We start from the raw sequence: 26,653 nt of genomic DNA, 5'->3' as shown, positions 1-26,653 counted from the left end.
ATGCCCCAAATATTCAGACTTAACCACTCTGAAATCCTCTCCCAGCTCCCAAACGGCACCGGGAATGCGGGGGTTAACCCGAGGCCTGGAACTCCGTGATTGACAGCCGGGCCACAGGCTGAACAATGAGCAGCTGGGATCGCGGGCCACGTGGGCTTGCGGCCTCCTGATTGGCCAGCACCTGCTGAGGCGGCTCGTGCAGCCCCGAGCCCACGTGCACCCGTGGCCTGGGCCCTGATGCTTCTCTCTATGGGTGCAGGTGGGAGCGTGGCTTGGGGCGGGGCCGAGCGGGGCGGGGTCGGAGGGGTCAAATGGCCGGGGGCCCAGCAGGAGGGGCTTCCTCCTGGCCTGAACTTGGCTGACCTCTGTGGCTTCCTCTGGGGTCCCAGGGGCCTCCCCGTCCTCTGAGGTGGTGCGTGGGGGTAGCCCGCTTCCTGCAGGCAGTTTGCGCGGGTGGGGGAGGAGAGGGAGCTGGAGGGGCGTTGTCCCGCACAAAACTGACTTCAGCAGGGAGTTTGCCCATGTTGAGTGATGGGAGAATGAACCAAATGTCGTTTCTCTTGTCTCCTAAGTTCTTTTTTAAAAAATGTTTTCCGTGTGTGCCTGAGTGTTTGTATATATATGTACCTCACGTGCATGCTTTATTAGTACGCCTGGCAAACTCTTACTCGTCCCTCAAAACCCTAGGCGACTCACCACATCCGTGACTGCTCCCGGTACGCTTTCCTCGGTATCTGAAGGGATGAGCCCCCCATGCTTACCTGGGGGCGGTGGTTCTGGAACCGTAGCCCCTGCAGTAAAGACGGGGCTTTGGGGATGCAGAGAGCATGGGGAGGAGGGGGTTGGCTTCCTCCGCAGCTGGGTCCTGACCCTGGGGAGACTACAGGGATGGATGGGGGGTCGGCTTTTCCGTCCAAACCCGAACCTGACCCCCTGCAGGACTCGCCAGATTTGTTACTTCCACAATCCTCTAGATGACTTCCTACAGCCAGAACAATGACACCGCTAGTGGAATTTTGGTGAGAGGTGGTGAGGGGCGGCGGGGTGGGGTTTGGGGGTTTGGGAGACCGAGGTCACGGTGCCAGCCCGGCCTGGAACCCGCAGCAACTCTCGCAGACCTAGCTAGGAAAACAGCCCCGCACAGTGTCTGCACCTGTGACCCCGCTGCGCAGATGAAAATGAGCGGTGAAGCCCGGGCCTGCTTTCCCAATGTCAATCACCTGGACTTCACCTGGTCCAGAAAGCAGGGGGTGGGCCTGCCTACTGGGGCCCGGGTCAGAGTGGAGCCCCGCCTAGAATCCCCAGTGAGGGGCTGGGGGCGTGGTCAGGGTGGAGCCCCGCCTACAATCCCCAGTGAGGGGCTGGGGGGGTCAGGGTGGAGCTCCGCCTAGAATCCCCTGTGAGGGGCTGAGGGCGTGGTCAGAGTGGAATCCCGCCTAGGATCCCCCTGTGAGGGGCTGAGGGCGTGGTCAGGTTGGAGCCCCGCCTAGAATCCCCTGTGAGGGGCTGGGGGCGTGGTCAGGCTGGAGCCCCGCCTAGAATCCCCAGTGAGGGGGGCTGTGGGCGTGGTCAGGGTGGAGCCCCGCCTAGAATCCCCAGTGAGGGGCTGTGGGCGTGGTCGGGGTGGAGCCTAGAACCGTCCAATGAAGGGCTGGGCGCTGGTCCTATGTTCAGTTAACACTATTCTGTGATTAAAGTTGGCGCACGCCTTTAATCCCAGCAGTCGGGAGGCAGAGGCAGGCGGATCTCTGAGTTGGAGAACCACCCAGTCAGGACTATATTAGTGAGACCCTGTCTGGAAAAACACACACAAAATAGGCTGATATTCCCTGCTTCCTCTCCTCCCTCCTCTAACGATCAAGGCAGTGTTAGGCACAGGTCCGCCCCGAGTTGACGCCAGCATGTGGGTCGTGACCCCCTTGAGATCATATGGAATATCTTGCATATCGGCTATTTACATTATGATTCCTAACAGCAGCAAAATTAGTTATGAAGTAGCAAGGGAAGAATTCTGTGGGTGGTGGTCGCCACAGCATGAGGATCTGCCGTCTTAAAGGGTCCCTGAGAACGAGGGTCTAGAAGGCTCCACCATTTCCCCTTTATGGCTGGTCCTGTACCCCGAGAGTTCAGGGCTTCAAGAAGCTGGACCTGACTGGCATCTCGGGGGCTGTCTGGGAGCTGGGAGTGCTGCAGACTTTATGGTTCTGGCCTTTGACCTTTCCAGCCTTCCAGCTTGTCCGAAAGGTACTCCTCCATCATCAAACAAATGCCGGAGGAACTGGACAGGTGAGGGTTTCCCTGGGGCGGCCAGTAAGCGAAGGCTGATTTCTAGTGAAGCGTTCCTTCGGGTTTGTTTTCGAGCTGGGGTGTTGATTTTGTAGTGGTGCCTGCCTGGGTCACCCAGCCACCAAATCCTGTCCCCAGATAAGCAGTGGCAGATGCGTGCTTTTAATGTGCACACTCCCTGCACCGGATAGAAGGGTTTGGGTGGCACCCTCCTGTGGTCCTCCTGGGGTTCTGCCCTAGGGCAGGTTGGGGTCTGTTTCTAGAAGGATGCTCAACTGCTTTCCCCGCCATCAGTGTTCTCTCTGAGATGATGATCCAGCTAGACAACATCTCCATCTTGGTAAGCCACCCCAGCGTCAGTTGAGAGGCAGTAGCTGTGCTGGGGGGGGGGGGGGGCAGCAGGGAGGAGGCCTGTGTGTGCACTAGAGAGGGGAGGTTGGCAGAGGAGCGGGCAGGGCCTGGGAGGCTGCAAGAGAGAGTTAGACTTGATTTCCCATTGAAAAGGACGTAGTAATATTTTATTTAAAAGCAGAGTTAAACAGCTGGTGACTGGCCCAGACCAGTCGTCCCAGCCCAGGGAGGTGGAGGCAGGCCGGAGGATCAAGTCCAGGCTGGGCTCCATGGGCCTCTGTTGTCTCACGAGTAAAGGTGTAGGGGTTTTCTCAGGGACACAGACCCACCCCTCATCTGCTGTGATTTCAGGTATCCAGAATCAATCAGTCCTTCCAGGAGCATCACAAGCAGGTGAAGTGGAGCTGGGGACCAGAGCAGGGGTGGCAGGGTGGAGGTGGGGAGCTGGTGATCAGTGTCCTGGGAGGAGGGGTGGAGAAGAGGATTCCAGGATCTTTGACTTCAGGGAGGTGGGAGCCACCCAGGGATGCAGACAGGTAGGAGGGAGTTGATTCAGAGTGCTTATACCTACCTAGCTGTGGCTCATCTTCTGCCCGGGTCCCAGGTGCCCCGGAGTTCCTGGGTCAGGGTTGCACACGGGTCCCATGCATGAGCTGGAGACAGGCTTTCTGAGGGGCTCCCAGCTCTCCTCCCCCCACCCCCGCCCCAGCCAAGGCACGTGCGTCCTCATCCGCCTCCTCTCCTGCCACCTGGCCTCTTTCTCAAGGGCACTGGCAGGAAGGAAGCGCTGCCCAGGGCCAGATGTCACTGGTGGGCAGCCAGGGCCAGGACTGCAGCTCAGTGGGGGTGGGGATAGGGCAGTGGCGGGGGGCGGGGGGGCCCGCAGGAAGCCACCAGAACATGGTTGGTCATTCAAGGCGCTCAGCAGCCTCAGCAGCCACCATTCACCAGGCCGGCAGAGGTGCCAGGGATACAGCAAGGACCGGGGACTGAAGGGGGGGGGGGGAGGATGGGCGCGCCAAAAGCTCCAGGCAGGATCTACCGCTCAGGGTGCTTAGGAAGGTGCACTGGGAGAGGGGGACATTGTCCAGGCAGGAGGAGCGACGGCCCTCTGCAAAGGCCAGAGGCAGGGGTCCCGTCCCGTCGTCGTCCTCCCCCCATCCCCCGCGTGGGGGCAACGGGAAGAGGGAGGCAAGAGTGACAGGCGTTGCAGGGCTTATGGGGGGCTGCAGGGAGTTCCGGGTCTTGACCCCGCCCATTGAGCCGTAGGGGCCCTGGAAGGCAGTGGTTGGTAGAGCAAGGGGACTGATCTAGCATCAGGTGCAAGAATGAAGGGCTAGTGGGGGGCTGGGCTGTAGTCATTGAGGGAATGATTGACAGGTACATAGGGCCAGTCACTGCCTGTATCTTGTGATATCCCGGGCAGCTCCCTGCAGCTCCTGGTTTCCCCAGTTCCCTTGCTTCTAACCGCCCCGCCCCCCAGCCTCACACCCGGGAACACAAGCCCCCCTCCCCCAGGAGCAGCAGGGGGGAGCGGCAGCTCTCCCTCCATTCACTCTGAGCACCAGGCACACTAAAGTGCCAGTAAATTGCACGTTAATGAGCCGGGGGTCGGGGGTGGGGGGTGTTGGATCGGGAGGGCTCCCCTGGGTTTTGTGCAGCCCCCAGGCTGGCGCTGTCCTGGAATCCATCATCCCCTCCCAGGGAGGCAGCTCCCTGGGTCTGCAGCCTCCATCCAGGGGGCTCCCCCTCCATGTGGGGGAGGGTCCACAAAAGCTCAAAGAGGAAGGAGCAAGACTGCTGAAAAGCTGAAAAATTAGCCCCTGGCTCTGGACCTCAGTTTCCCCACATGCAAAATAATACGAAGGCCTTTGATCCATGCTGGGGAAGGGCTCGGCAAGTTGTGGGGGCAGGGGGGTGGGGGGGCTCGTACCTCAACGGCTGCATCCCAATCCCTATTTGTGGTCTTAACTACTCTTTTAGTTGAAGTTTTTGTTTTGTTTTGAGACAGGATCTCAAACTCAGTATGTAGCTGAGGATGATCCTGAACTCCTGATCCTCCTGCCTCAACCTTGGGAGGTGGGCAGGTGGACACTACCATGCTTGGGTGTGTGTAAGGTGGTTTATCCCACAGTGCAGAGCTTGCCTCTGTGTATGGAGAGGTTGCCAAGTGCCCAGCATTGCCACACTCCTTCTCCACGTTAGTGCCTGCAGTAAGGTTCAACCCTAACTTATTCTAGGTGGAAAACTTCTTCCAGCTGGTGGGGATCTTCAGCAAGTCCCCCCGTATCCTGGAGATGATCAAGGTGAGTATGTGCCCTGGAGCTGGAGGGGACAGACACTGGTTGACCCAATCCTGTGTCTCACGAGGTCCCATGGGCTCTGTCCAGGCTGTTCAGACTTCAACTGAGAAAGAAGCCAAGCAGGGCTCAGAGACCACGGCCCCCCAGGACCCTGAGGAACTCAGGGCCACCCCGGAGCCTCAGGTGTTCACCAGACGTCAGTGCCTCTCCGAGACTGAGGAGGAGCAGCAGGACCCACAGCCTGTGTGGGACAAGGAACCCACGTTCTGGAGCGATACCCTGACCCAGGAACTCTGGAAACTTTTCAGGGAAAACCCGGAGAACCAGCAGGCACAGGAGGGTGAGGGCCCCTCACTCAAGGGCTGGGGGGAGTGCTTTGGGTGTCCAGGCAAACTTCATTGCTCTCCATCTCTCTTCCTTCTCACCGGTTGTCATGGCGATAGAGGAGCTGCTGGGATTGGTGAGTACCCTTGGCTGGGAACCCCAACACACATCTGCCCTACAATGCCCCTCCTTCATCCCTGCACTCTGCTGGGTGCAGCCCTGGACCCCCAGGCCTCTGCTGGGTTCCCCTGGGTCGTGTGTCCCCTAGCTGACCCAGTTCTGTCTCCCAGGAAAACAAAGACGCCTGCCTGCCTGACTCAGAACGAGAACCCCAGTCTGAGCCCAAGCCCAGAAGCAGCCTGAGTGACTTCTGTAGGAAGGCGGGGCCTGGGGCGTGGAGGGGCCTGGGGCGTGGAGGGGCAGAGGTTGCTGGGTCCCCCTAAATTCTGCTGTCTCACACAGCCCCAATCCTGAGTGAGGCTTCCTTGGGTCTGCTTGGTATTTCCCAAAAAGACATCAGCCAGCTCCACTGTGAGACCCAGGTGAGCAGGAGACCCTGATGCAGACATGGCTGGTAAGTCACAAGCCAACAGGGTCAGCTTCTTTCTTTGCACTGCAGGAATCTTCTGGAAGTGCTGGTCCATTTCTGAAGCCCCTGTGAGTAGGGGGAGAGCAAGATTACCTTCACCCTGCCCCTCCATTCCCCTTCCCTGCTCCTCTGTTCCCCCACCCCTGTCCTAACTGGTGGTGGAAGGGGAGGGGAGAGGGGCCAGCGAGAGGGCTCAGCAGGTACAGGGGCTTGCTGACAAGCCTGGAACTGAGTTTGATCCCTGGACCCAATGACTAAAAGTGAAAACTGACTCCCACAAGTTATCCTGACACCCCCCACACACACACACAAATTAATAAGTAAAACAATAATTTTTAAAGTGTTGGAAAATGAATCTCTCACTTAAAACTCAACAGATTCTCCCAATCCTGTAGTCGGGAGAAAACTACTTGGAAAAAGGAATATAATAATTAGGGCCATAAGAGGGTGCATGAAAGTTTAGTCTAATTGGGCAAAACATTTTAGATAGAGTAGGGAAGCAGATGTGGCTATGTCAAGAGTTGAAAGCTCTGTCTCCTTGCACTCAAGAGGGGCAGGCAAGGAGGATCAGGAGTTCAAGGCCAGCCTTGGCTAAGTAGGGAATTCAAGGCCAGCCTGGACTAAGCAAGAACCTGCCTTGAAAATCTCATACCCTGTACGCCCCTCTCCACCCATTCCCGTCCCCTCCCCGTCTCCCCTCCTCCTGTCCCCAGATCCTGCGACTCTGGGAACTTAGAGCCCAGCTGGGAGAGACCAGATGCATCACTCTGGCAATGGAAGAGGTCCGCTGTCCCCCAGGCCCTGCAGAAGGTGCGAGTGTTGAGACACGGGGAACTCCTGTTGGCGATGGCCGTGAGCTGCTTCACAAGGCACGTCTTCACCTGTACCCGGAGTGGCATCAAGGTGTGGAGTCTAACGAACCAGGTGGCAGAGGACCGATTTCCCGAGAGCCACTTGCAGTGTGGCATCCAGGTGTGCGGGCAGGGAAGGTGCCTGGGGCGGGGTCTGGAAGCCACCAGCGTGGATGGACCCTCACTCATGGGGCCCGTCCTCTGCAGACCAGCGGGGCGTACCTGCGCACCTGCCTGCTGTCCTCTAACAGTAGGACCCTGTTCGCCGGCGGACACAACCTGCCATGCGTGAGCGTGTGGGACCTGGCAGCCCCGTTCCTGTACGAGAAGTGCCAGCTGCCCTGCAAGGGCCTGTCCTGCCAGGTGCTAGCCAGCACAGAGGAGAACATTACCTTCGCAGGCTTCACAGATGGCAGGGTCAGGATGTGGGACCTACGGAGTCAGGGAGTAGTCAGGTGCGGACACAGGGACCACATACCCTGAGCCTCTTCCTGGCCCAACCCCCCTCCACCAGAGTGGAGCCACGCCCCCAGCCCCTCTCTGGGGATTCTAGGCGGGGCTCCACTCTGACCACGCCCCCAGCCCCTCTCTGGGGATTCTAGGCGGGGCTCCACCCTGACCACGTCCCCTGTCATTCACTGGGGGCTCTACCATGACCACGCCCCCAATCCCTCACTGGGGGATTCTGGGCGAGGCTCACACCTTGACCACGCCTCCAGCCCCCTTACTAGGGAATTTTACCTTTTGTTTAGGATAACTTGCAGGTAGCCCAGGTTAGCCTCAAGCCAGAGGATAGCCTTGAACTCCTGATCTTCCTGCCTCCATCTCCCAAGTGCTCTGTGTGTGTGCCTGGCTTATTCATTGTATTACTTGTGGATGGGGCCTAGCAGGGGCTTATAACAACCCACAGGATCCTTCTCCTTCCATCAAGTGGGTTCCTGAAAATGGACCTCAGGTCACCTTTCCCGCTGACCACTTGGAAGCCATCTGGCAACACTTTTATGTTTACTCATTTATCTGGTACAAGGTCTCTGTGTAGACCGAGCTAGCCTGGCCTCCCAAGTGCTGAGATGACAGGTGCCGTCGTTGTCAAGCCCTGTGCAGTTCATGAGGTTAGACCAAGTGAAGCTTGCAAGGCTGATAACTGAGCTCACTCTGTAGCCCAGGATAGCTCTAACTTGCGATCCTCCTACCTTAGCCTCCTGAGTAGCTGGGATGACAGTTTTGCGTCACTGTGGCCGGCTTTGGTCTCCCTACTCCTTTCTGAGGCGGGTTCTCACTATATACCCAGGCTGGTCTAGAACTCATGACAATCCTCCTGCCTCAGCCTCCTCAGTGCTGGAATTACAGATGAGGGTCAGCACACTCGTGTTGGTTTGGAACATTAGGTGCAGGGACTTTGGGATGACGTCACTGTCCCCTTCTTGCCAAAGGTAGAAGGCTGCCTTCATGACCTGTGGGATCTCAGGAACATGGACCCCAAGGCTAGGCTCACTCCCTTTGCTCTCTCTGGCTAGGGACCTCGAAGGCCCTGTCAGTGCGGCCAAGAGCCTGGTGGTCAAAGATGACAATGTCTGGATAGGAGGTCTGGATGCCTGTCTACGATGCTGGGACCTGCGGATGGTCAAGGTGTCGCTGGAGTACACATTCCAGTCCCAGGTGCACAGACCCCACTGGGGCTGGACGGGCATGGGCCCTGGAGGTAGAGGACAAGGTGGACTCAGCATGGGGAGCTGGGACATTCCAGGTCAGCTCGTGATTCTGGCAAGACATATAGGGGTCAGCCAGGCAGTGGTGGCGCACGCCTTTAGTCCCAGCACTCAGGAGGCAGAGGCAGGCGGATCTCTGCGTTCAGGGCCAGCCTTGTCTACAGAGCCAGTTTCAAGACAGCCAGGACTACGCAGAGAGAAACCCTGTCTCAAAAAAAAAAAAAAATTGTCCTAATGGACATGGTGGCACAAACTTTTATCCCAGTACTCAGGGCAAGAGGGTGAAAAGTATGAGTCTATCCTGGGCTACACAGTGAGACCTTATCTCAGGAGGGGGGGGGTAGGTCAGGCTCAGTGGGTATAGTGCTTTCTTAGGGTGCTGGGTCCTATCTCCAGCATTGTGCCACACTATACCCAACACCCCAGCACTGGGGAGATGGAGCCGGGAAGATCAGAAGTTCAAGGACATCCTCAGGTACATGGGGGGGGTGAGGGCTAGCCTAGGCTACAGAGGAAGACCTTGTCTCAATAAAACCAAAAAGGGAGAGAAACAGATTCTTTGTTGTCTTATTTTAGCCCTTTTCCCCATCTCAGATTAGCAAAGGGAGGCCCAGGGACTGTGACAGGAAGCACCAGGGGTGGCAAGTCCGAGGGGCCCTTGCCACCTGCTGGGCTGGGGTCTGACCTCTGTGACTCTGCCCTGTTCATCCCAGATCATGAGCCTGTCGCACAGTCCACAGGAAGACTGGCTGCTGCTGGGCCTGGCCAACGGCCAGCATTGCCTGTATGACAGCAAGAGGAGGAGCGAGGTGCTCCCTGTGGGCACCAAGGACAAGACCATCTTAGGCCTCAAGTTCTCCCCAAACGGTAAGGAGTCCGAGGAAAAGCGTACACCGCAGCACTGACTTTCCAAAAGCTTCCACTGTTTGCTCAGCCCGATCAGCGCTTTGACACCCATCACACTGACAGGGTCTCTCTGTGTAGCCCTGGCTGCCCTGGAACTCTGTAGACCAGGCTAGCCTGGAACTCAGATCTGCCAGCCTCTGCCTTCCAAGTGCTGGGATTAGAGTCATTCGCCTCCAACACATTCTATTGACATAAACCACCCGCAGGAATCAGTTCAGGGTCATCTCTGGCTACGTGGGGAGTTTGAGGCTAGCCCTGGCTATGAAAGACTCTTGTTAAAAAAAAACCAAAAGCAAACACAACAAAAGGCGGAATAAGAAAACATTTTTTCTGTCATTTTGTTTGTTCTTTTTTTTTTTTTTTGGTTTTTCGAGACAGGGTTTCTCTGTGGTTTTGGAGCCTGTCCTGGAACTAGCTCTTGTAGACCAGGCTGGTCTCGAACTCACAGAGATCCGCCTGCCTCCGCCTCCCGAGTGCTGGGATTAAAGGCGTGCGCCACCACCGCCCGGCTTCATTTTGTTCTTTTGAGGCTCATCTCAAACTCTTGAATCCTCCTGCCTCAGCCTCCTGAATGCTGGGGCTGCCAGATGAGAGGGTGAGTGGGTGGGGTCTTGTGTAACCTCGCTGTCTCTCCACCTCCTCCCAGGCCAGTGGTGGGTGAGCGTGGGGATGGACGACCTGGTCACCATCCACAGCATGCCCTCAGGAAAGAAACTCTTCCAGGTACTCCCGTGCAGGGTGGGACCCTGGGGGAGGGGCTGAGCTCCGCTGGGTCCCATGGGCTCATTCCGCCTGCTGTCACACAGGTCCCTGAGGCTGCCGCTGTCACGTGTTGTGACGTTACAGCCAATAGCAAGCTGATTGTCACGGGTTCCGGGTACTGCGCCTCGGTGTACCAGATCAAGTACTGATGGCTTCGACTCCTGACTCTCTCCCAGCTGCACAGTGGTGGGCGAGAGTCCTAAGGGTGTACTTAACCCTCATCACATGTAGTAAAGCAATTGAGAAAGCAGAGTGCTCTGTTCTGTCCTCAGAAGAGACATTGTCCTCTTTTGGTTTTTCGAGACAAGGTTTCTTTATAGCTTTGGAGCCTGTCCTGAAACTCACTCTATAACCCAGGCTGGCCTCGAACTCACAGAGATCTGTCTGCCTTTGCCTCTTGAGAGACCAGGAGGATCTCTGAGTTTGAGGCCAGCCTGGTTCTACAGAGCGAGTTCCAGGACAGCCAGGGCTATAGAGGGGCCAGATCCTGCTGGGAAGATCACTTAGTGGGTAAACTGCTGAGGACCTGAGTTCAAATCCCTAGATCGCATGTATTTTTTAAAAGAAAAAAGTGCAATGGCATGCCTGTGATCCCAGCTGTAGGTGTGGAGACAGGAGGATCCTGGGGCCAGATGACCTGCCTGCTGTGTCAGTGAGGTCAAGATCCTGTTTGAAAACCAGGGTACAAAAAAAACCAATAGGGGCTGACACCCAACTGGCCCTGGCCTCGCACGCTTGACACACACACAAAAGGAAAGCGAGTTGATGAATGGTTATATTTCCCCAGTGCCTCCAGCCCCACCCAGCCAGGAGGGAGGGAGCTGTCTGTGTGGCCATCCTTGGGCAGGTGACCTGGAGGTGTAGACAGACGGGGCTCAGTACACCACCTCGTACACAGTGGCCTTCTTGTCCCCTGAGCCTGTCACAATGTATTTATTATTCCTGGAGATGTCGCAGCTCAACACGGAGGAAGACTCTTTGGACTGGGACAGAGAAAGAGGTGAAGGCCAGCCTGACCACCACGAAGTGCACAGCAGGAAGCCTGGTGCTTGGGGACAGTCAAGGCTGATGGGTGTGGGTGTCACCAGCGCCTTCTAGCTGGGGGCAAGCCTGACCAGCGACTTAAGATATGGTACCCAACTCAAGGCTTGCCTTCAGATAGCTCAAGGACACGGAAGCACACGTACAGCCACCCCGTCACCTGCCCTTCTTCCTAGTCTCAAACCAGCCATACCCTGTCCCGTCCCGCCCACGTGCTGGGTAAAAGGGGTCCAGTGGTATCCCCGACATGTGAAGGATTGATAGGAAGGGGTCCCAACAGCACTAACTCAAGAGAACAATACTAAAGATTGGCGGTGGTTCGGGAGGATGGCACATCTGGAAGACAGCTATGCCATGTCCGAAAGAGCTTCAAGAGACTTAGTAGAAGGAGCCTGGGGCTGACTGGGGAGAGTGCTTACCCAGCACACACGGAGCCCTGTCTCCATCCCACCCTTGGGTGACTGAGCAGGACCGTGAGGCCCTTTTTCAAATCTCACTTCATCTAATGAAGTAATGAAACGGCAACAGTGAAGGCTGCACTGCTGTGGGGGGCGGGGGTGAAAAGCCCCACACACACACACACTTCGTGAATATCGCTCAGCCATGAACAGAGCCTGGCTCTGACACTTGCCACAGACTGGGCCCCGGGGACATTCTGCTCAGCACAGAACCCAGTGTGGGGTCCCTTAAAGGGAACATCCGGGACACAAGAGTGTAGAGGCAGCCACCGGCTGGGGAGGGTGGGTACCTGGAAAATGCTGGCCCCATAGGGTGTCCTCCAGGCGTTGAGCAAGTTGTCCTTGCCTGTACTAACAAACCAGCGTCCTGGGGAGGGAAGAGACCCGGTAGTTACAGAGACGGGGACCTCCCAGGGCAGGGGCTCCTTGCCTGAGCCTTTGAAACTCGGCCCGCCCCACCCTGCCACTCTACAGTGTCAACAAGAGAGCTGCCAGTCAAACCCCACCCCCACACTGGCTACCCAGACTCTCCTGGAACTGGCTCTGTAGCCCAGGCTGCCTGGAGCTCACAGAGATCCGCCTGCCTCTGCCTCCCGAGTGCTGGGATTAAAGACGTCGTGCGCCACCACATCTGGTCCATCCTTTTGTGACGTGTGTGGGGGGGGGGGGCATTTATCTAAACCGACTTTGACCTCAATAAGTGGCTGGGTGGACAGGCCTGGGTAAACCGTTCTAACTTGAGCCGTTTTGGGGTGGCCCACGCTCCCTCTGTCGTCCCGTGGGGTCTCCCAGGCTGTACCACAGGAGGCGAACTTGAGCGACAGCACGCAGCTCTCGTGCAGGCGTAGCTGGTACTTCTCGGGTTTGCGCACGTGCAGGACCTCCACATGGCTGCTCTCCATCCCCACGGCCAGCCAGTCCTGGTTGGGACAGTGGCCCAGCGAGAAAATCTAGGGCAAGAGACAGCACTGAGACTACGGGTGCCCCACGTCTCCCATGGGGACAAAAATGTAGTTGGTGATGAGTGTCACATTTTAGCGCTAATCTGAGGCACAGGCGCGCTGAACTGTGGGATTCTGGGTCAGTCTGTGCCTTGGTATTTTGGATTTTTGAGACCTGGTCTCACTATGCAGCTTTGGCCGTCCTGGAATTCACTCTGTAGACCACGCTGAACTCACAGACATCCACCTGCCTCTGTTTCCTAGTGCTGGGATTAAAGACATATACCAGACACCTTGTATTTAAGGCAGGGTCCCTCACTGAACCCGGCGCTCACCTATTCGATTAATCTAACCCTCCAGCCAGTCCCGGGGATCCTTCTGTCTCCACGCGCCCCAGGTTGCAGGCTTTTTGTGTGCATCATAAGGATTTGAACTCAAGCCCTCATACTAACTAGGCAAACGCTTTACCCACAGAGTCTTATCCTGGCCTGGGAAGGGCACCCTGGGGGAGGCCAGGATGGCAGGTGCACCTGGGAGCTGAAGTCGTGCTGCTGAAGCTGGCGGCCCTCCCGCAGGTCCCAGCAGCGCACTGTATTATCCAGGCCCCCAGTCCACAGCCGGGTCCCATAGTCCGATATGTCTATGCAGCTGGCCCCGTCCGTGTGGCCCTGGAACTGCCTGTGGGTGGAGGGCAGGCATCGGCATCCACATCCACATCCACCTGTACCTCCCCCACCCTACCCCAGGCCGCCCTACACACCTGACCATGGCCTGGTTCTGCAGGTCCCAGACCACGATGTTGCCATCGCTGCAGCAGGAGAAGCAGACTTTGGCGTCGGGGCTGACAGCCAGCGCATAGCAGGCCGGGGCGGAAGAGGTCAGCTCCGCCTTAATTCGTGGTGTGGGTGCTGCTAGGTCCCAGATGGACAGGGTGCTGGCTTCGCCGCCCACTATCAGGCTCTGTCCGTCTGGCAGCAGCTTGCAGGAGCGGATGTAGTTGTCGCGGTTCTGCCGCAGTGAGAAGCAAGCCAGAGCAGAGTTGGGGCCACCCAAGTATCCACAGACCTACCCTATAGACCCCGCCCATCCCTACAGGCCCCGCCTAGTCCTGCAAACCCCGCCCAGCTCCCCACGCCCCGCCCTCACCAGGCAATCCAGCTGAGCCACAGGTGTCTTGCTGCCTGGCTGGCCCACGTCCCACACCTTCACGCAACCTTTGCCGCCCGTGTACACGTGCTGTGTGGAGCCGCTGATCGTGACGGCACACACCACCTCACCGTGGGCCAGTGTGTGTAGCTGCCGAGCATGGCGAGGGATGCCCGTGCCCACCAGCGCATCCGAAGGAAAGGGCACCGGCTGCATCTGGCCATCCGCAGACACGTGGAAGGAGTAGGCCCTGCAGAGGCCGCAGATGCGGGTGGGCGGACCACCCCGCCCACCCCACCCCAGGTGTTCCCAGGAAGATGGGGACCCATGCCTCACACACACCCTGGTGACAGCACAGCCCACATGCTACTCACGGCTTCGCCCCAGAGATGCCAGGCAAGGAGATGGACGAGCCTCGGAGATGCGGGTGTGACTCAAATGCCATCTGCCAGAGGCCAAAGACGTGACCCAAGGCAGGGTGTCCAGCACCCCTCACCCAGGTCCCATCCCATGCCTATCTGTCCCTCTGACAGGAAACAGACTCGCAAGCTTGCTACTATACTTTTAAAATAACCTCCTGGACCAGGCTTTTTAACCACTGCAGCACGTGCTTCTTCCCACACACATACTGGACCAAACCTCCAGTTTCTCCTTTATTTCTTTTCTCTTTTTTTATTCTTTTTCTTTTTTTCGTTTCTTTTCTTTTTTCTTTGTTTTGTTTTTGTTTTTAGTTTTTGCTTTTTTCAAGAAAGGGTTTCTCTGTGTAGTCCTGGCTTCCTGGAACTCACTCTGTAGACCAGGCTGGCCTCAAACTCAGTGATCCTCCTGCCTCTGCCTCCCCAGTACTGGAAGTAAAGGCGTGCACCACCATACCTCCACCACGGTTCATTTTTGAGGCAGAGACTCATGTGGTATGGGCTAGCCTCAAACTCCTCATCTTCCTGCTCCCCAGGGCTAGGGTGACAGACAGGCACCACACGTCCAGTTTAAGTCGTCCTGGGAATGGCACCCAGAGTTTCCTGAGTCCCAATGTTAGTCCCTCTTTTGTTACTAATTCTGGTTCTTTGGATGAAGTAGGTTTCTCCACACCCCCCGCAAAGACCTCCCTAGATCCGCTGACCATCCAAGCGGACTCACCAGGGGTGAGCGTCCGTACACGACAGAGCTGCTGACCTGGGGGGACAGGTGGAGGCTGACGTAGGAGCTGGGCATGGAGAGGTCCCCGTTGAGGGTGCTGTGGGAGCCCAGGCTGAAGGACGAGGTGAAGGGGCTGGACAGGGTCAGGGGACTCCTCAGGGCTGAGTGAGAAGGGCCAGGATACACATTCAGACACCCAAATCCCATTTTTCCTGTCTTTCAGCTGACGAACTCCCACATCCTCCAAACACCCAGACTCGGTAAGAGGAGGATGGGAGGCTCAGAAAGGTCATGCAACTAGCCTGAGGTCACGCAGCTGGTGAAGGCCCAGACTCCTCTCACAATCAGTAAGCTGGGGGTCACTTTGTTTCCCCGGGCTTCAGTTTCCTAGACTGAGAAGTAGCCAAAACAAGAAGACCGAGGCCCAGGGAGAGGCAGGCACCTGGCTGGGGGTGAATCTGGGGTCCAATCCATCAGTCTCTCACCCTTCCTTCACTTTTTCTTTTTCTTTTTCTTTTTTCAGACAGGGTCTTACTATATAGACCAGACTGGCCTTGAACTCACAGAGATGCACATGCCTCTGCCTCCTGAGTGCTGAGATTAAAGGCCTGCGCCACCACCGCCAACTCTCTCATCCTTTCTACTCTGGGGAGTCCCTCTGGATCAAAGGTACGCCAGGAAGGAGGGGACTTACCGATGCTGTCTGTGGATGGTGCTGGTTGAGCCACCAGCTGACAGAGGTGACTGGCAGAGCTGGGTCCCGGGGTGGACGCGTCCTGGGGTGGAGAGGGACCACATGACCTAGAGGCAGGAGTGCCTGTGGAGAGATCGTTCTGTGGAGAGCAAAGGGGCACCAGTCACTGCAAGGGCCAAGGCCCATACAGGGGAGCATATGGCAGCCCCCTGGTCTCTCAGGCACTCGGTGGGCACACAGCCGAAAGCCGGGAAGACCTAGGTCTGTGGTGCAAACACAACCTTGGGAGTGTGGGTATAAACTGGGTCCACAGAAGAGAGTGCTGCAAAGAGGTGGGAACTCTTTGGGGCAGCAATGTGCCATCCAGAGACAGACAAAGTCGGAGGCCACTGAGCTGGCAAGATGTCTCAGCAGATAAAGATGGTTGTGCCCAAGCCTGACAATCTGTGTTCAACCCCTAAAACCCACGTAGTGGGAAAGAACTGACTCCCCAGAGTTGACCTCTGACCTTCATGTGTGCAATATGGCACACACAGAGACATGGGAGAGCACTTGGGAGAGAGAGGCAGGCGGATCTCTGTGAGTTCCAGGCCAGCCTGGTCTACAGAGTGAGTTCTAGGACAGCCAGGGCTACACAGAGAAAACCTGGCTTGAGAAAATCAAAAAAGAAAAAAAAGAAAAAGGTTCTAATTTAGAGGCTGAGCAAGGTGTGATGGTGCACACCTTTAATCCCGGCGCTCCAGAGCAGAGGCAGGGGATCTCCAGGCCAGCCTGGGGTACATAGTGAGATCATGTCTCAATAAACAAAGAAACTGACAGGCTCCTAGGACAGTGGTCCCTTTGGCTCCAGAGGTCCTCAGCCCCTGGTGTCCTGACAGCCAGGCCTCTGCTTTCTTTCTTTTTTTTTTTTTTTTTTTTGGTTTTTCGAAACAGGGTTTCTCTGTGGTTTTGGAGCCTGTTCTGGAACTAGCTCTTGTAGACCAGGCTGGTCTCGAACTCACAGAGATTCGCCTGCCTCTGCCTCCCGAGTGCTGGGATTAAAGGCGTGCGCCACCACTGCCCGGCCAGGCCTCTGCTTTCTATAGGCATATTTTGCCAGACAGGGTTCGAGTAGCTGAGGCTAGCCATGAGCTGACTTCCTACAGAGGAAAATGCCTTTGGACTCTGGATCCTCTGGTGACCTGGTGACATAGCTCCTGGAAGACTGTGGGACACCCTTGGGGGTGTCTCCAGCTAGACCTGCCCCTACTGCCAAGGTCTCCCTAAGTGGAGAGGGGACTAGATAACACTGGAGCCCACAATGACTGCTGGTTGCCATGGCAAACTTCGGGGGGTGGCTAAAAACAGATCATCTCTTACCCTGGGTGAAGTGGAGGGCAGAGGGTCTGGGCAAGACTGGAGAGGGACCCTGGACTTTCGGGGACATCTGGGGTGGGGGAGGGGAGGTCTCTGTCAGGACCCAGTGCTGCAGTGAGGGGGGGTGGGGGTGGGGAGGTGAGGGGGGTAGTTCCCACCATTGCAGGAAGTGAGTGACCCAACTAGGTCCTATTTCTTTGCTCAGTTTGGTCATCAAGTTGCTTTTAAAATGTTTCCTGAGACTCAGCAGAATCTTCTGTGGGGGGAAAAAATGAGGAACCCAAAGGAAAAAAGTCAGGTGTAGTGAGTCATCAGTCCCCCCAGTACTGAAGAGGTAGAGGCAGGAGGATCATGAGTTCAATGCCATCCTAGACTATATGAAGAGTTGGTGGCCAAGAAATATTGTCTCAGAAACAAAACAAAAAACCAACCATCAAAACCAAACAAACAAAATAAATAAAGCAAACAAAAAACAAATGAGAAAATCTCGACTGCCCTGCCTGGCTGATCTGCTCTTGCATTCTGTCTGTTTCCAGGCCACCCTGGGATGATGAAAAGAAGTCTCACGCACACCCTCTTCCATACCAGGGCTAGGTCTTTGCTTCTGGGGAGTGGTGAGCCCAAACTGGAGGCCAAGGAGGCTGGGCTGTCCGCGAGGTCCCTGCGGGCAGGGATGCAGACGGGTGCCTTTCCACAGGGGGTGGTTGCAGGGCTGGGTGGCTCTGAGGGTTGGTCCTGAATTCAAGAAGGTGACACTGAGAGGGAATGGGTAAAGGGGAAAAGACACCCACAGCGGCCATGCAGCCCCGCCCTCCACAGCAGCAAGGAGAAGGGCTGGGGCTCACTTCTGGGGAGCCTGAAATCCAGGAAATGAGTGGCCCACCTCCACTGTGGGCCTCAGGGTCCCCACCTGTCCTGCAAACCCCCTGTCTGCCCTCGCCAGAGACAGACAGGAACTCTCTCCTCCCTCCCGTCCCCCTTCCCCGTCCCCCTTCCTCGTCCAGCCCCAACATCTCACCTCATCCACCACCAAGTTATAATCACTCTTGTCTTCATCACTTTCCTGGGGGTGGGGGGAACACAACAGGGGACACACAGGCCGTCATGCCCCTGCCTCCACACCTCTGCGCTATAACCTCTCCGGCTCCCACTGCCCTCTAGAGGGACACCAAGCTCCAACTTCATTCCCAGGTGCTGAAAAAGCCTTTCCTGACCCAGAGAGCAGGACAGATCACATTTGGATACACAGGGAGGGGCCAAGGGTGCAATCTGAACCGAATTCTATAGAACCACTGTCTCCGGCTTCCCTTCCAAGCTCACTAGCCTCTGAGTTGCTGCTGAGGGTGATGCCTAGGGTGTCCTAGAATCACTGTCCCAATCACTCCCCCAGCCCCTCACAGGGGATTCTAGGCGGGGCTCCACTCTTGACCACGCCCCCATTTCCTCACTGGGGGATTCTAGGCAGGTGCTCTACCTCTGAGCAATACCTGCAGTTCAGTTCATGGCGGAAATATATCAAAACAGCTGCTTGTCTCATTGGCTACACTTAGAGTGAAGCCTGGTAGGACAGTGTCTTTTGATTGGCAGGTGCTCCGCAAGCAATGGGAGGCTACAGAAGGCTGTAGAGTGAGCATCATGGACAGTTCCCAAGGCTTTGCTCAGGGGCAAGTCTGCGTCCATCTCTTTTCACCCCAGTTTCTGCGTCTCTCTCTAGAACTCACGTAAGGCCCTGACAGATCCTTATCTTCTGCTCTCTGCTGCTTCCCATTGCCACCTCGGCCGCTAGAATTCTCCTCTTCCACCAGACTCTCAGGGGGCGAAGGGGAAGCACTCTGCAGGAAGACAGGAAGAGGTAAAGGCGGGCTTGAGGTGCCTCTCAGACTACATTCTTGTCCAGCCAGTACTGACTGAGTGCCCCTCACTGGGGATTCTAGGCGGGGCTCCACCTTGACCACGCCCCCAGCCCCTCACTGGGGGATTCTAGGTGTGGACTCTACCCTACCTCAGCATCAGTGCTAAATTCTCTGGATCTGTACAGATGGGGAAACTGAGTCCCACGAAAACTCATTACAGTGGGACTTACAACCCACCCAACACTCATAGCTAACCTCTTGAGAATGGGGGATTTGAACCTTCCCACAAAGCCTGTGCCAAGCAAGGAGTGCACCTGCATGAGGACCCCAGCCCGTTTTTTCTGAGGCACACCCATTACAGCAGAACTTGAGAGACTGAGGCAGGGACTGTCATGAGTTCAGAGCAGTGTAGGCTCTAAAGCAAGACCATGCCTCGAAGTAAATAAACCAGAGCTGGCTTGGTGGTGTACAATTCTATCTCCAGAAACCAAGAGGCAGAGGCAGGAGGATCTCTGTGAGCTCGAGGTCAGCTGGAACTATACAGTGAGACCCTGAGCTCCCGCCACCCCAACACCCCGTACCCCCCTCCCACAGCCGCCACTGCCAGCCCAGGTGAACTCACCCTGCTCGCAGCTCTGTCCACTGGACGGAAGCCGAGAGAAAACACACAGAATTAGGGATTGAACCCGGTGGTGCATGGAACAGTTCCATCCCAGCTCAGTACCCTTCCAGGAGATGCCCAGGACCAGACTTGAACCTCATGGCTGCAACCCCTACTATCGGCTACCCTCCCCGTCACGGTCCCTGCCAGTATCAGCCAGGGCCACCCCCACTCACCTCTGGACCCCTCGGCGTCCACACCCACGCGTTCTTCCTTGGCTGCAGCTGCCAGCTGGGCCTGCGCAGCCAGCGCCCCGGACAGGGCCAGCAGCCCCGAAGCCCCGGTGCCCACCAAGCCAGCTGGGCGTGGGGTGAGAGGTGCAGGGGCGGCGTGGGACAGCGGCTGGAGCTGGTTCTGCTGCTGAAGGGGGAGAGGATGGCCAGGGGGGGCAAGGGGTGGGGACAGGGGTATGCGGAGGGTGAATGAGGCGGTGTCCCTGAGGCGGTGGACTTGGGAGACTCACCCCCAGGAGGCTGTTCAGTTCCCCCACGGTCACCTGCTTGGCTCGGTCCACAGCCTGGAGAACCTGCTGCTGATGCTGCGGGTGGAGGGGACGCTGAGCGGGCTGCCGTGGGCCTTGGCCCAGGCTGTCTCTCTGTCTGTCGCTCTATGCCTCTATCTTTGTCTCTGTCTGTCTCTCTGTGTATGTCTCAGCCTGTGTCTCTTTGTCTCTGTCTGTCTCTCTGCACATGAGGGGAAGAGGTGGGTATTGGCTATCTTCCATCTTGTTTAGAGCCCAGGTCTCACAGCCCAGGGTCCCCTCCATACCTGGCACTGGCTGCCGTGCCTGGTGTTGGGGATTTGAACTCAGGTTTTCACGCTTGTGCGGAGAGCTCTTTACTCTCCTAGCCACCTTCCTGGCCCCTTCTCTGGCTATTTTCAGTCTCATAACCAATTTAGTCAGGTCTCAAACTCCCAGCAATCCTCCTGCCTCAACCTCCTAAGGGCTGAGATGGCAGGAATCATCCTGGCTTCCTTCCTTTGTGTTACAAAACAAAACAAAACCAGGAATGCACCTTAGCTGATGTTCAGAGTTGGGCCGGGCAGATTGGACCAGTACCCTAACGAATAAGCACCCATGCACACAACACCTGCTGCCAAGCACCCACCCCAGAGTGGGAAGCTCGGGCTGGTCCTGAATTTCAGCAGCAGCCCCACCCAGCATGTTCATCCCCAACACTGCAACATTAAATATGGAGGAATTCAATAAATTTGAGCACTCATGGTTGGCGACCCCACACTGGACACGGGGTGGAACCCAGGCCCCCGGCCTTACTGTGGGGAGCTCTTCTCTCACCCGCAGGAAAGGGGCAGCAGGTCCCACAGAGGAAAGCAGGGATGCTGCATGGGGTACCCTGGGTGCCTACACGGAGGTGATACCCGTTCTCATGTCTCTGGAGGAACATCTCCAGACAGAGGTAGCAAAGGCCAATACCAAGGCCCTGTGGTCAGCGGGAGCGAGGAATCGCTCACACAGGACACAGAGCCTTCTGATAGTTCCATGAGCTGTTCACACAGGTCCCCCGTCAGCCCTGACTGTGTTTTCAACATCACTGTATTAAAAACACCTAACAAAATTTACTACTCTGAACCATTCCAAGTGCACGGCTCAGCAGCATGAAGCTCATTCTCGCTACTGTGTGGCCTTCCCGCCATTCGTCTCCAGAACTTACCAACTCCCCATTTTGAAGTGGTGTCCCAGGTCTCTCCCCAGGCCCCACTCCCTGGCCCTGGATCTACTAACTCGAGAGTGGGAACCTGCGGTGTATCCCGTGTGTGGTTCATCTCACCAAGCATCGTCTGTAGGATTAGCCCCATGGTTGCTCACCTAACCCTCAGGATACCCTAAGCAAGAGGCTGCTGTAGAAACCCCTTCAGCCAGTAGCCTTTAAGTTACCCGCCCATGTAACATGGGTGTGGCCTCTTATACTATAAATGCCGATGTCAAGCACACACTCCTTCTCTCTTCTGGCTCCTATTTCCTCATTCGTGCAGAGGACTGTGATCTGTGAGTCCACCCCTAAATAAATAATCCTTTATTAAACTCAATTCTGAGCTAGTGTGGGATTTCTTTTTAGCATCCTTCCTTAGGAGGTAAGCACAGAGAAGCATGTATCCTGCCAAAGGTCACACAGCGCAGGTCTGTGAGCAGTGAGGTACAGGTGCAACCCTAGCAAACCATCCAGAGAAGAGAGTCAGGGTTAGAAAAATGGCTCGGTCAGTAAAGGGCTTGTCAAGCAACCAAGAAGGCCTGAGTTCAGTTCTCCAAGAACCCTGTGAAAATCCAGGCATATAGTGTGCGCCTGTAATTCCAGCACAGTGAGGAGACAGGAAGACCCTGGGGCTCACTGACTCAACAGCAACCCCTACTCAGCAGATTTCCAGGCCAGTCAGAGTTAGGGGGGTGGTTCATCATGTGAAGATGACTGGGGGCTAAGCCCTAAGACCTTAGTTCAATCCTTGAAAACCCCAAGGTGTAGAGAGGACCCACTCCCGCAAGCTGGCCTCTGACTTCCACAGGTGTGCCATGGCCCATGCATCCTCTTCCAAAAATAAATAACGGGTTGGCCCAGTGGTTAACAGCACGAGCTGCTCCTGCAGAGGACCGGGGTTCAGTTCCCGGCACCCATTGGCCATTCACAACCTTCTACGACTTCATCTCCAGGGGACTCTGCAGTACTGCATACACATGATACCCAGACATATAAAATTAACTAAATATATAAAATTGTAATAAAAGCAAATGAAGGTGAATGGCACCTTGGGAAGGACACCAAGACTGACCTCCGGCCTCCCCAAGCATAGGCATGCAGAAACGTAAGGAGCAGGAAGTTCCTGGTCCACACCTTCAATAGTGTGGCCTCCATTTCTCCAGGGCCAGGCACACCCACCCTGTCCCTTCCCCACCCTCTGCACAGGCTCACTCACCTCCTGTGTGAGGAACGGGACCATCTGGGCACAGATTGCACTGAGCCGCTTCACGATCTCAGCCTAGTGACAAGATGAATGGAATTGGGGGGGACGACCACCCCAACACCCACGGTCCTGAGCATTTGGGTCATGGCCTCCTGCTCCCCCTTCCCCCGCCCTCGTGAATCCCTCAGAGACATGGAACTTAGATGGATAGGTCCCCAGGCACTGTGGTGACTATCTGAGCTCGGGTATCCCGACGGACGACACCCAGAGAAGCTGTGTGAAGGGTGGGGGTGCCCAGCTTGCATGTTCCAGCTCTCCTCAAGTCTTTGGGGGTGCTCTATGGTTGCCTCTGATCCCCCACCAGGGACCAGATGATCAGCACTAGACCAACAGAAACCAGTAACATACGCAGATCAGCCCTCCAAACCCTCCCACTCCTGGTCCACTCCACGTCTAAGGGCCCAGTGTGGGGCTCTGCCGTGGAATCTTAGGTCAAGAGGCTATGACTCCATTCATCTAGAGGTCTCTGAGCCCTCAGAACCCCCAAAACCACTGGCCGCTCTGGGGACCAGCATTGACTATGCACCTCTGGGATTAATTTCCACAATGTAAAGCCCGTCCTAGAACCCCAACACCACTTGCTGGAGCCTGAGGAACTCATGGGGTCAAACCTTACAACCTAGAGCCCTGACTCAGCACTCTGAGCCCTGAGAACCTTCAGGGCTAGCTAGAACCTTCAGGGCTAGCCCAGAACCTTCATGGCTAGCTAGAACCTTCAGGGCTAGCCCAGAACCTTCATGGCTAGCTAGAACCTTCAGGGCTAGCCCAGAACCTTCATGGCTAGCTAGAACCTTCAGGGCTAGCTAGAACCTTCATGGCTAGCCCAGAACCTTCAGGGCTAGCTAGAACCTTCAGGGCTAGCACAGAACCTTAAGGGTTAGCTCAAAACTTGGAACTCTACCTCAGAACCCTGAGGGCCATCTCAGAACCTAGACTCACATTCAGAATCCTAGATAGGAAGAGTCTCAGGACCTTACAGCCTAGGAGTCCATCTCTTCAGAGACAGACACAAAGCCCTTTGGTCTGTCTCTGAAGCACAAGACCAGGCTGAGTCCCGGCAGCAGGCCGAGCACCTAGAGAAACAGCATTCCAGCCCTCCAGGCCACTCTCTTTAGGGTCACACACAGAACACCAACAGATTCCCAGGGTCCACCACATGCTCCTGGGGGTCTATCATGCAATTGCAGAAATTTGTCTCTGCAGTGGAGTCCCTCCAAGACTTCCTTGGCCTACAGCCCAGGCCCTCCTCCATGGGGACACTCCACTCCTCTGCTCTTCCTGCTCAGGCCACCGTCTCTAGATGCTGAGAATACTTTTTGTTACAAGCTTAAGATCTTTTCCCCTGGCCTTGGGACAGCCCTCTGAGGCCTCCAGAGATGTTCAAAGATGACCTCTGCCCCCACGGAAGTGCTCTGCCCCTTCCCACAGACCCCTGTCCCCAGAACGGTCACCTGTTTATGCATCTCAATGTTGAGGCCGTAGGACATCTCGTAGTACTGCAAAGAAGACAGCATGGCCAGTGTGGACAGTCGGCCCCACCCAGGGGACACAGTCTTAACCCAGCCTCGGGGGTGGGAGTATCAGGGCAGAACATGGAAACCCTGAACCTCATGGGGACCCAGACAGGGAACCCAGAAGGCAGGTCACAGCTGGGCTCAGACAGAAGAGACAAGCAGGCAGTCCCCAAGATAGGAGACGGGAGGCATCCATAGAAATAGCGCCTGATACCCCAGACCCCAGGCTGCCTTCTTTAGGGAGAACACGAGGGTGGGGGCAGCAAGGGCGGGGACCCCTACCATCACGTAATGCCTTTGCATCTCTGTCTTCTCGCTGGCCAGCTTTTCACACTCCAGCTTGAGGCTGGCAGGAAGATTGGACAAAAAAGGGGGATTGCCTCGCCACACCCCACGTGGGTCAGTTTTCACAGTGACAGGTAGGGGCTGCCTGCCCCTCGCCCCCCTCCCACCACGTCTTTAGAAACTGCCCCGGTCCGGTCCAGACCTACCCTCCTGGATGAGATCAAACCCTTCCTCAGGGAAGGCTTTCCACACACTGCACCTTGGGAGCACCACCTCCACCAGGAAGCCCTCCTGTAGACCCAGTGAGCCCCGCCCCTTGTCCTACAGACCACGCCCCCTTCATAAGCCGTCGTCCTCTCCACTCCCCCCACCCCCGCTGCCGGGGGGTGGGGGGCTCCCAGTGCCCAGAGCTGTCTGCTCCCCCTCACCTGTGATATTGAGCTTGGAGAAACTGGAATTCCTCTTTGATTCGGTCACAGATTTCCAGGACTGAGAACTTAAAAGGCTGGCCGGACTGCAATGGAGTCTGAGGGGGGACAGAGAGTAAGGACACGGGGTGGGGGGTGAGTTCCGGGGAACCAGGAGGCAGGGATCCCTTCCTCGTCCTCCCCTCCTGTAGCCAGAAATGAGGCTTGTACTCACCGGGTGCCTTCCCTGCGGGTACATCCTGCTGATGAACGGGTGGGAGAAGGGGCCCCCCAGCTTCGTGGAGGCTTGGGGATGTGGCAAGAGGGAAGCTGGGGTGCAGAGGTGGAGCTGGGAAGAGAAATTTAGGGTGCAAAGCTGAGGTTGGGAGTAGAATGTGGGATGCGAGGTGGAGCTGAGGGTAGAATGTGGGGTGCGGGGCGGAGCAGGGGGGCAGTATTTGGGGTGCTAAGCTAGAGCTGAAATGCGGCGGGACTGAGGCTGGAGAAGCTGGGAGAGAAGCCGGAGCTGGGGGAGGGATTTTCACGCAAAGAAAGAGCAGCCAGGGAGAGCCTGCCGGGGGCAGGGGACCCGGACCCCGCGCTGCGCCCCACCTCCCGCCAGCGCGTCCCGGTCGTCCAGCCCGAGGGCAGCTGCAGCCCACGCCGCAGGTCGGTGGCCGCCCGGGGTCGGCGCTGGTGGCCAGCGGCCGCTGTGGCTGCGGAGCCGCCTCCCTCCGCGGGACTCGGCTGGGAGCCGCGGGCGGGACCCGCCTTAAGGTAGCACCGGTCTGCTTCCTTGGCTCCCAGACCCGCTGGGGAAACTGAGGCTTGAGTTATAGCCTAATGTTCCCACCCCACCCCCACGCGAAAGGAAAAAAATAAGAATGAAGGAGAAAAACAAGTTAGAAAAAAATTTTTCCTTGCACGCTCTGGGAGCCCTGGGGGGATGCAAGTGGCTTCTCTGAGTCAGTGACACAGTGCCCCATAAAGGATCAACACCCCCAAGAGCGAAGCAGAGACACACAAGGATCCCAGAAAGTGCGGATTCTGGCTTTGCTAGCCAGCCAATGCTACTCCACTGTGGGGACCTCATGAGGGGCCTCTCTGAGCATCAGGGGTGAAGGACCAGGCAGTCTGACTAGCATGTTGGTGCCACCACCAGCTCTCTATCAGATCCGACTCCTAAGGGACCAGACACCTCAAATTAGTACACAGAACCTCAGCTATGGGGACCAAACCTGAACACTAAAACATCTTGGGGGGGGCTCCACCCCTGACCACGCCCCCAGCCCCTCACTGGGGGATACTAGGCTCCAAACCACGACCATAGACCTTTTACTTTTGGAGATGAGATCGTGTTCCTTGGTCCCTACTGTAGCTGGGACAACAGGCTCAGCTCTGACATCAAGCTTAAGTGTGTTCCCAGAGCTGAGAAAGCCACCTGTCACCTGGGAACCCCTCCCAGGGACAGAACAAGAGAGCTCTTAGCCCATTTCACAGAGAAGAAACCTCAGATCTGGTCCATCATGAAGTCAGTCAATAAACACGTGCCTGATACTACTGTGGACAACTATGCACTGGGAAACAGCAGGCAGCAACGATCATCATGGTAACGGCTGGACCTCTGTGGGCAGCAAGCCAACTACAGGGGACAGAGGCGTTTATGAGACTCTGCAGAGGGTTTCCAGGACAGAAGGACAGACTGCCACCCTCTCTGATCAGACTCTGGGAGATGAGCTACAACCAGCCAATATCACAGCTCAGGTCAGGAGCAGCATGTGCAAGACAAGAATTTAGACAAGCCATGATAGAGACGAGCGCACAGGAGCCACTGGTGCCACGTGTGTGGGCTCGGTGAGGTTGACATTGTAGATGGAATCTTAAAATTCCGTGTGGGCCCCAGGAAGTGACGGGAAAAAAGACCTAGGGGGACAGCACTCAGACTTTGAGTGTTCAGTAACTCCCTGGAGCCCCGCCTAGAATCCCCAGTGAGGGGCTGGGGGCGTGGTCAGGGTGGAGCCCCACCTAGAATCCACTAGTGAGGGGCTGGGGCGTGGTCAGGGAGGAGCCACGCCTAGAATTCCCATGAGGGGCGTGGTCAGG

The 26,653-nt window shown here is 56.6% G+C and overlaps 2 protein-coding genes across 5 annotated transcripts; one reads left to right on the top strand and one right to left on the bottom strand.

The window, feature by feature from the left end:
• Positions 1–347: 347 nt before the first annotated feature.
• Positions 348–10,314, top strand: LOC130876030 (transducin-like enhancer protein 6). Its single transcript, XM_057772451.1, has 18 exons — positions 348–412; positions 688–716; positions 940–1,019; positions 2,225–2,286; positions 2,581–2,626; positions 2,989–3,030; positions 4,878–4,943; positions 5,028–5,280; positions 5,384–5,400; positions 5,555–5,636; positions 5,727–5,806; positions 5,884–5,921; positions 6,567–6,825; positions 6,912–7,159; positions 8,222–8,363; positions 9,127–9,280; positions 9,966–10,042; positions 10,126–10,314. The coding sequence occupies exons 3-18, from the start codon at positions 975–977 to the stop codon at positions 10,228–10,230; spliced, it is 1,716 nt and encodes a 571-aa protein (XP_057628434.1). The 5' UTR covers positions 348–412; positions 688–716; positions 940–974; the 3' UTR covers positions 10,231–10,314.
• Positions 10,315–10,859: 545 nt separating this feature from the next.
• On the bottom strand, positions 10,860–25,230 carry LOC130875440 (transducin-like enhancer protein 2). Of its 4 annotated transcripts, none has more exons than XM_057771222.1 (21): positions 25,163–25,230; positions 24,786–24,899; positions 24,572–24,669; positions 24,141–24,204; positions 23,796–23,840; positions 22,297–22,359; positions 19,832–19,906; positions 19,545–19,728; positions 19,330–19,349; positions 18,576–18,686; positions 17,873–17,917; positions 17,440–17,589; positions 15,499–15,637; positions 14,805–14,965; positions 14,042–14,112; positions 13,668–13,917; positions 13,282–13,529; positions 13,052–13,199; positions 12,380–12,530; positions 11,871–11,947; positions 10,860–11,064 (listed from the first exon to the last, which is right to left on the bottom strand). In XM_057771222.1, exons 2-21 carry the CDS (start codon positions 24,807–24,809, stop codon positions 10,957–10,959), a joined length of 2,232 nt encoding a protein of 743 aa, XP_057627205.1. In that variant the 5' UTR covers positions 24,810–24,899; positions 25,163–25,230; the 3' UTR covers positions 10,860–10,956. The 4 variants fall into 4 exon arrangements, with proteins under 4 accessions (XP_057627205.1, XP_057627208.1, XP_057627206.1 ...); XM_057771225.1 differs by having other exon boundaries at positions 14,841–14,965; XM_057771223.1 differs by having other exon boundaries at positions 19,545–19,725.
• Positions 25,231–26,653: the final 1,423 nt, after the last annotated feature.

This window comes from Chionomys nivalis, chromosome 6 (genome assembly GCF_950005125.1).
Source record: "Chionomys nivalis chromosome 6, mChiNiv1.1, whole genome shotgun sequence".
NCBI lineage: Eukaryota > Metazoa > Chordata > Mammalia > Rodentia > Cricetidae > Chionomys > Chionomys nivalis.
This window is presented reverse-complemented; position numbering and strand designations above follow the sequence as displayed.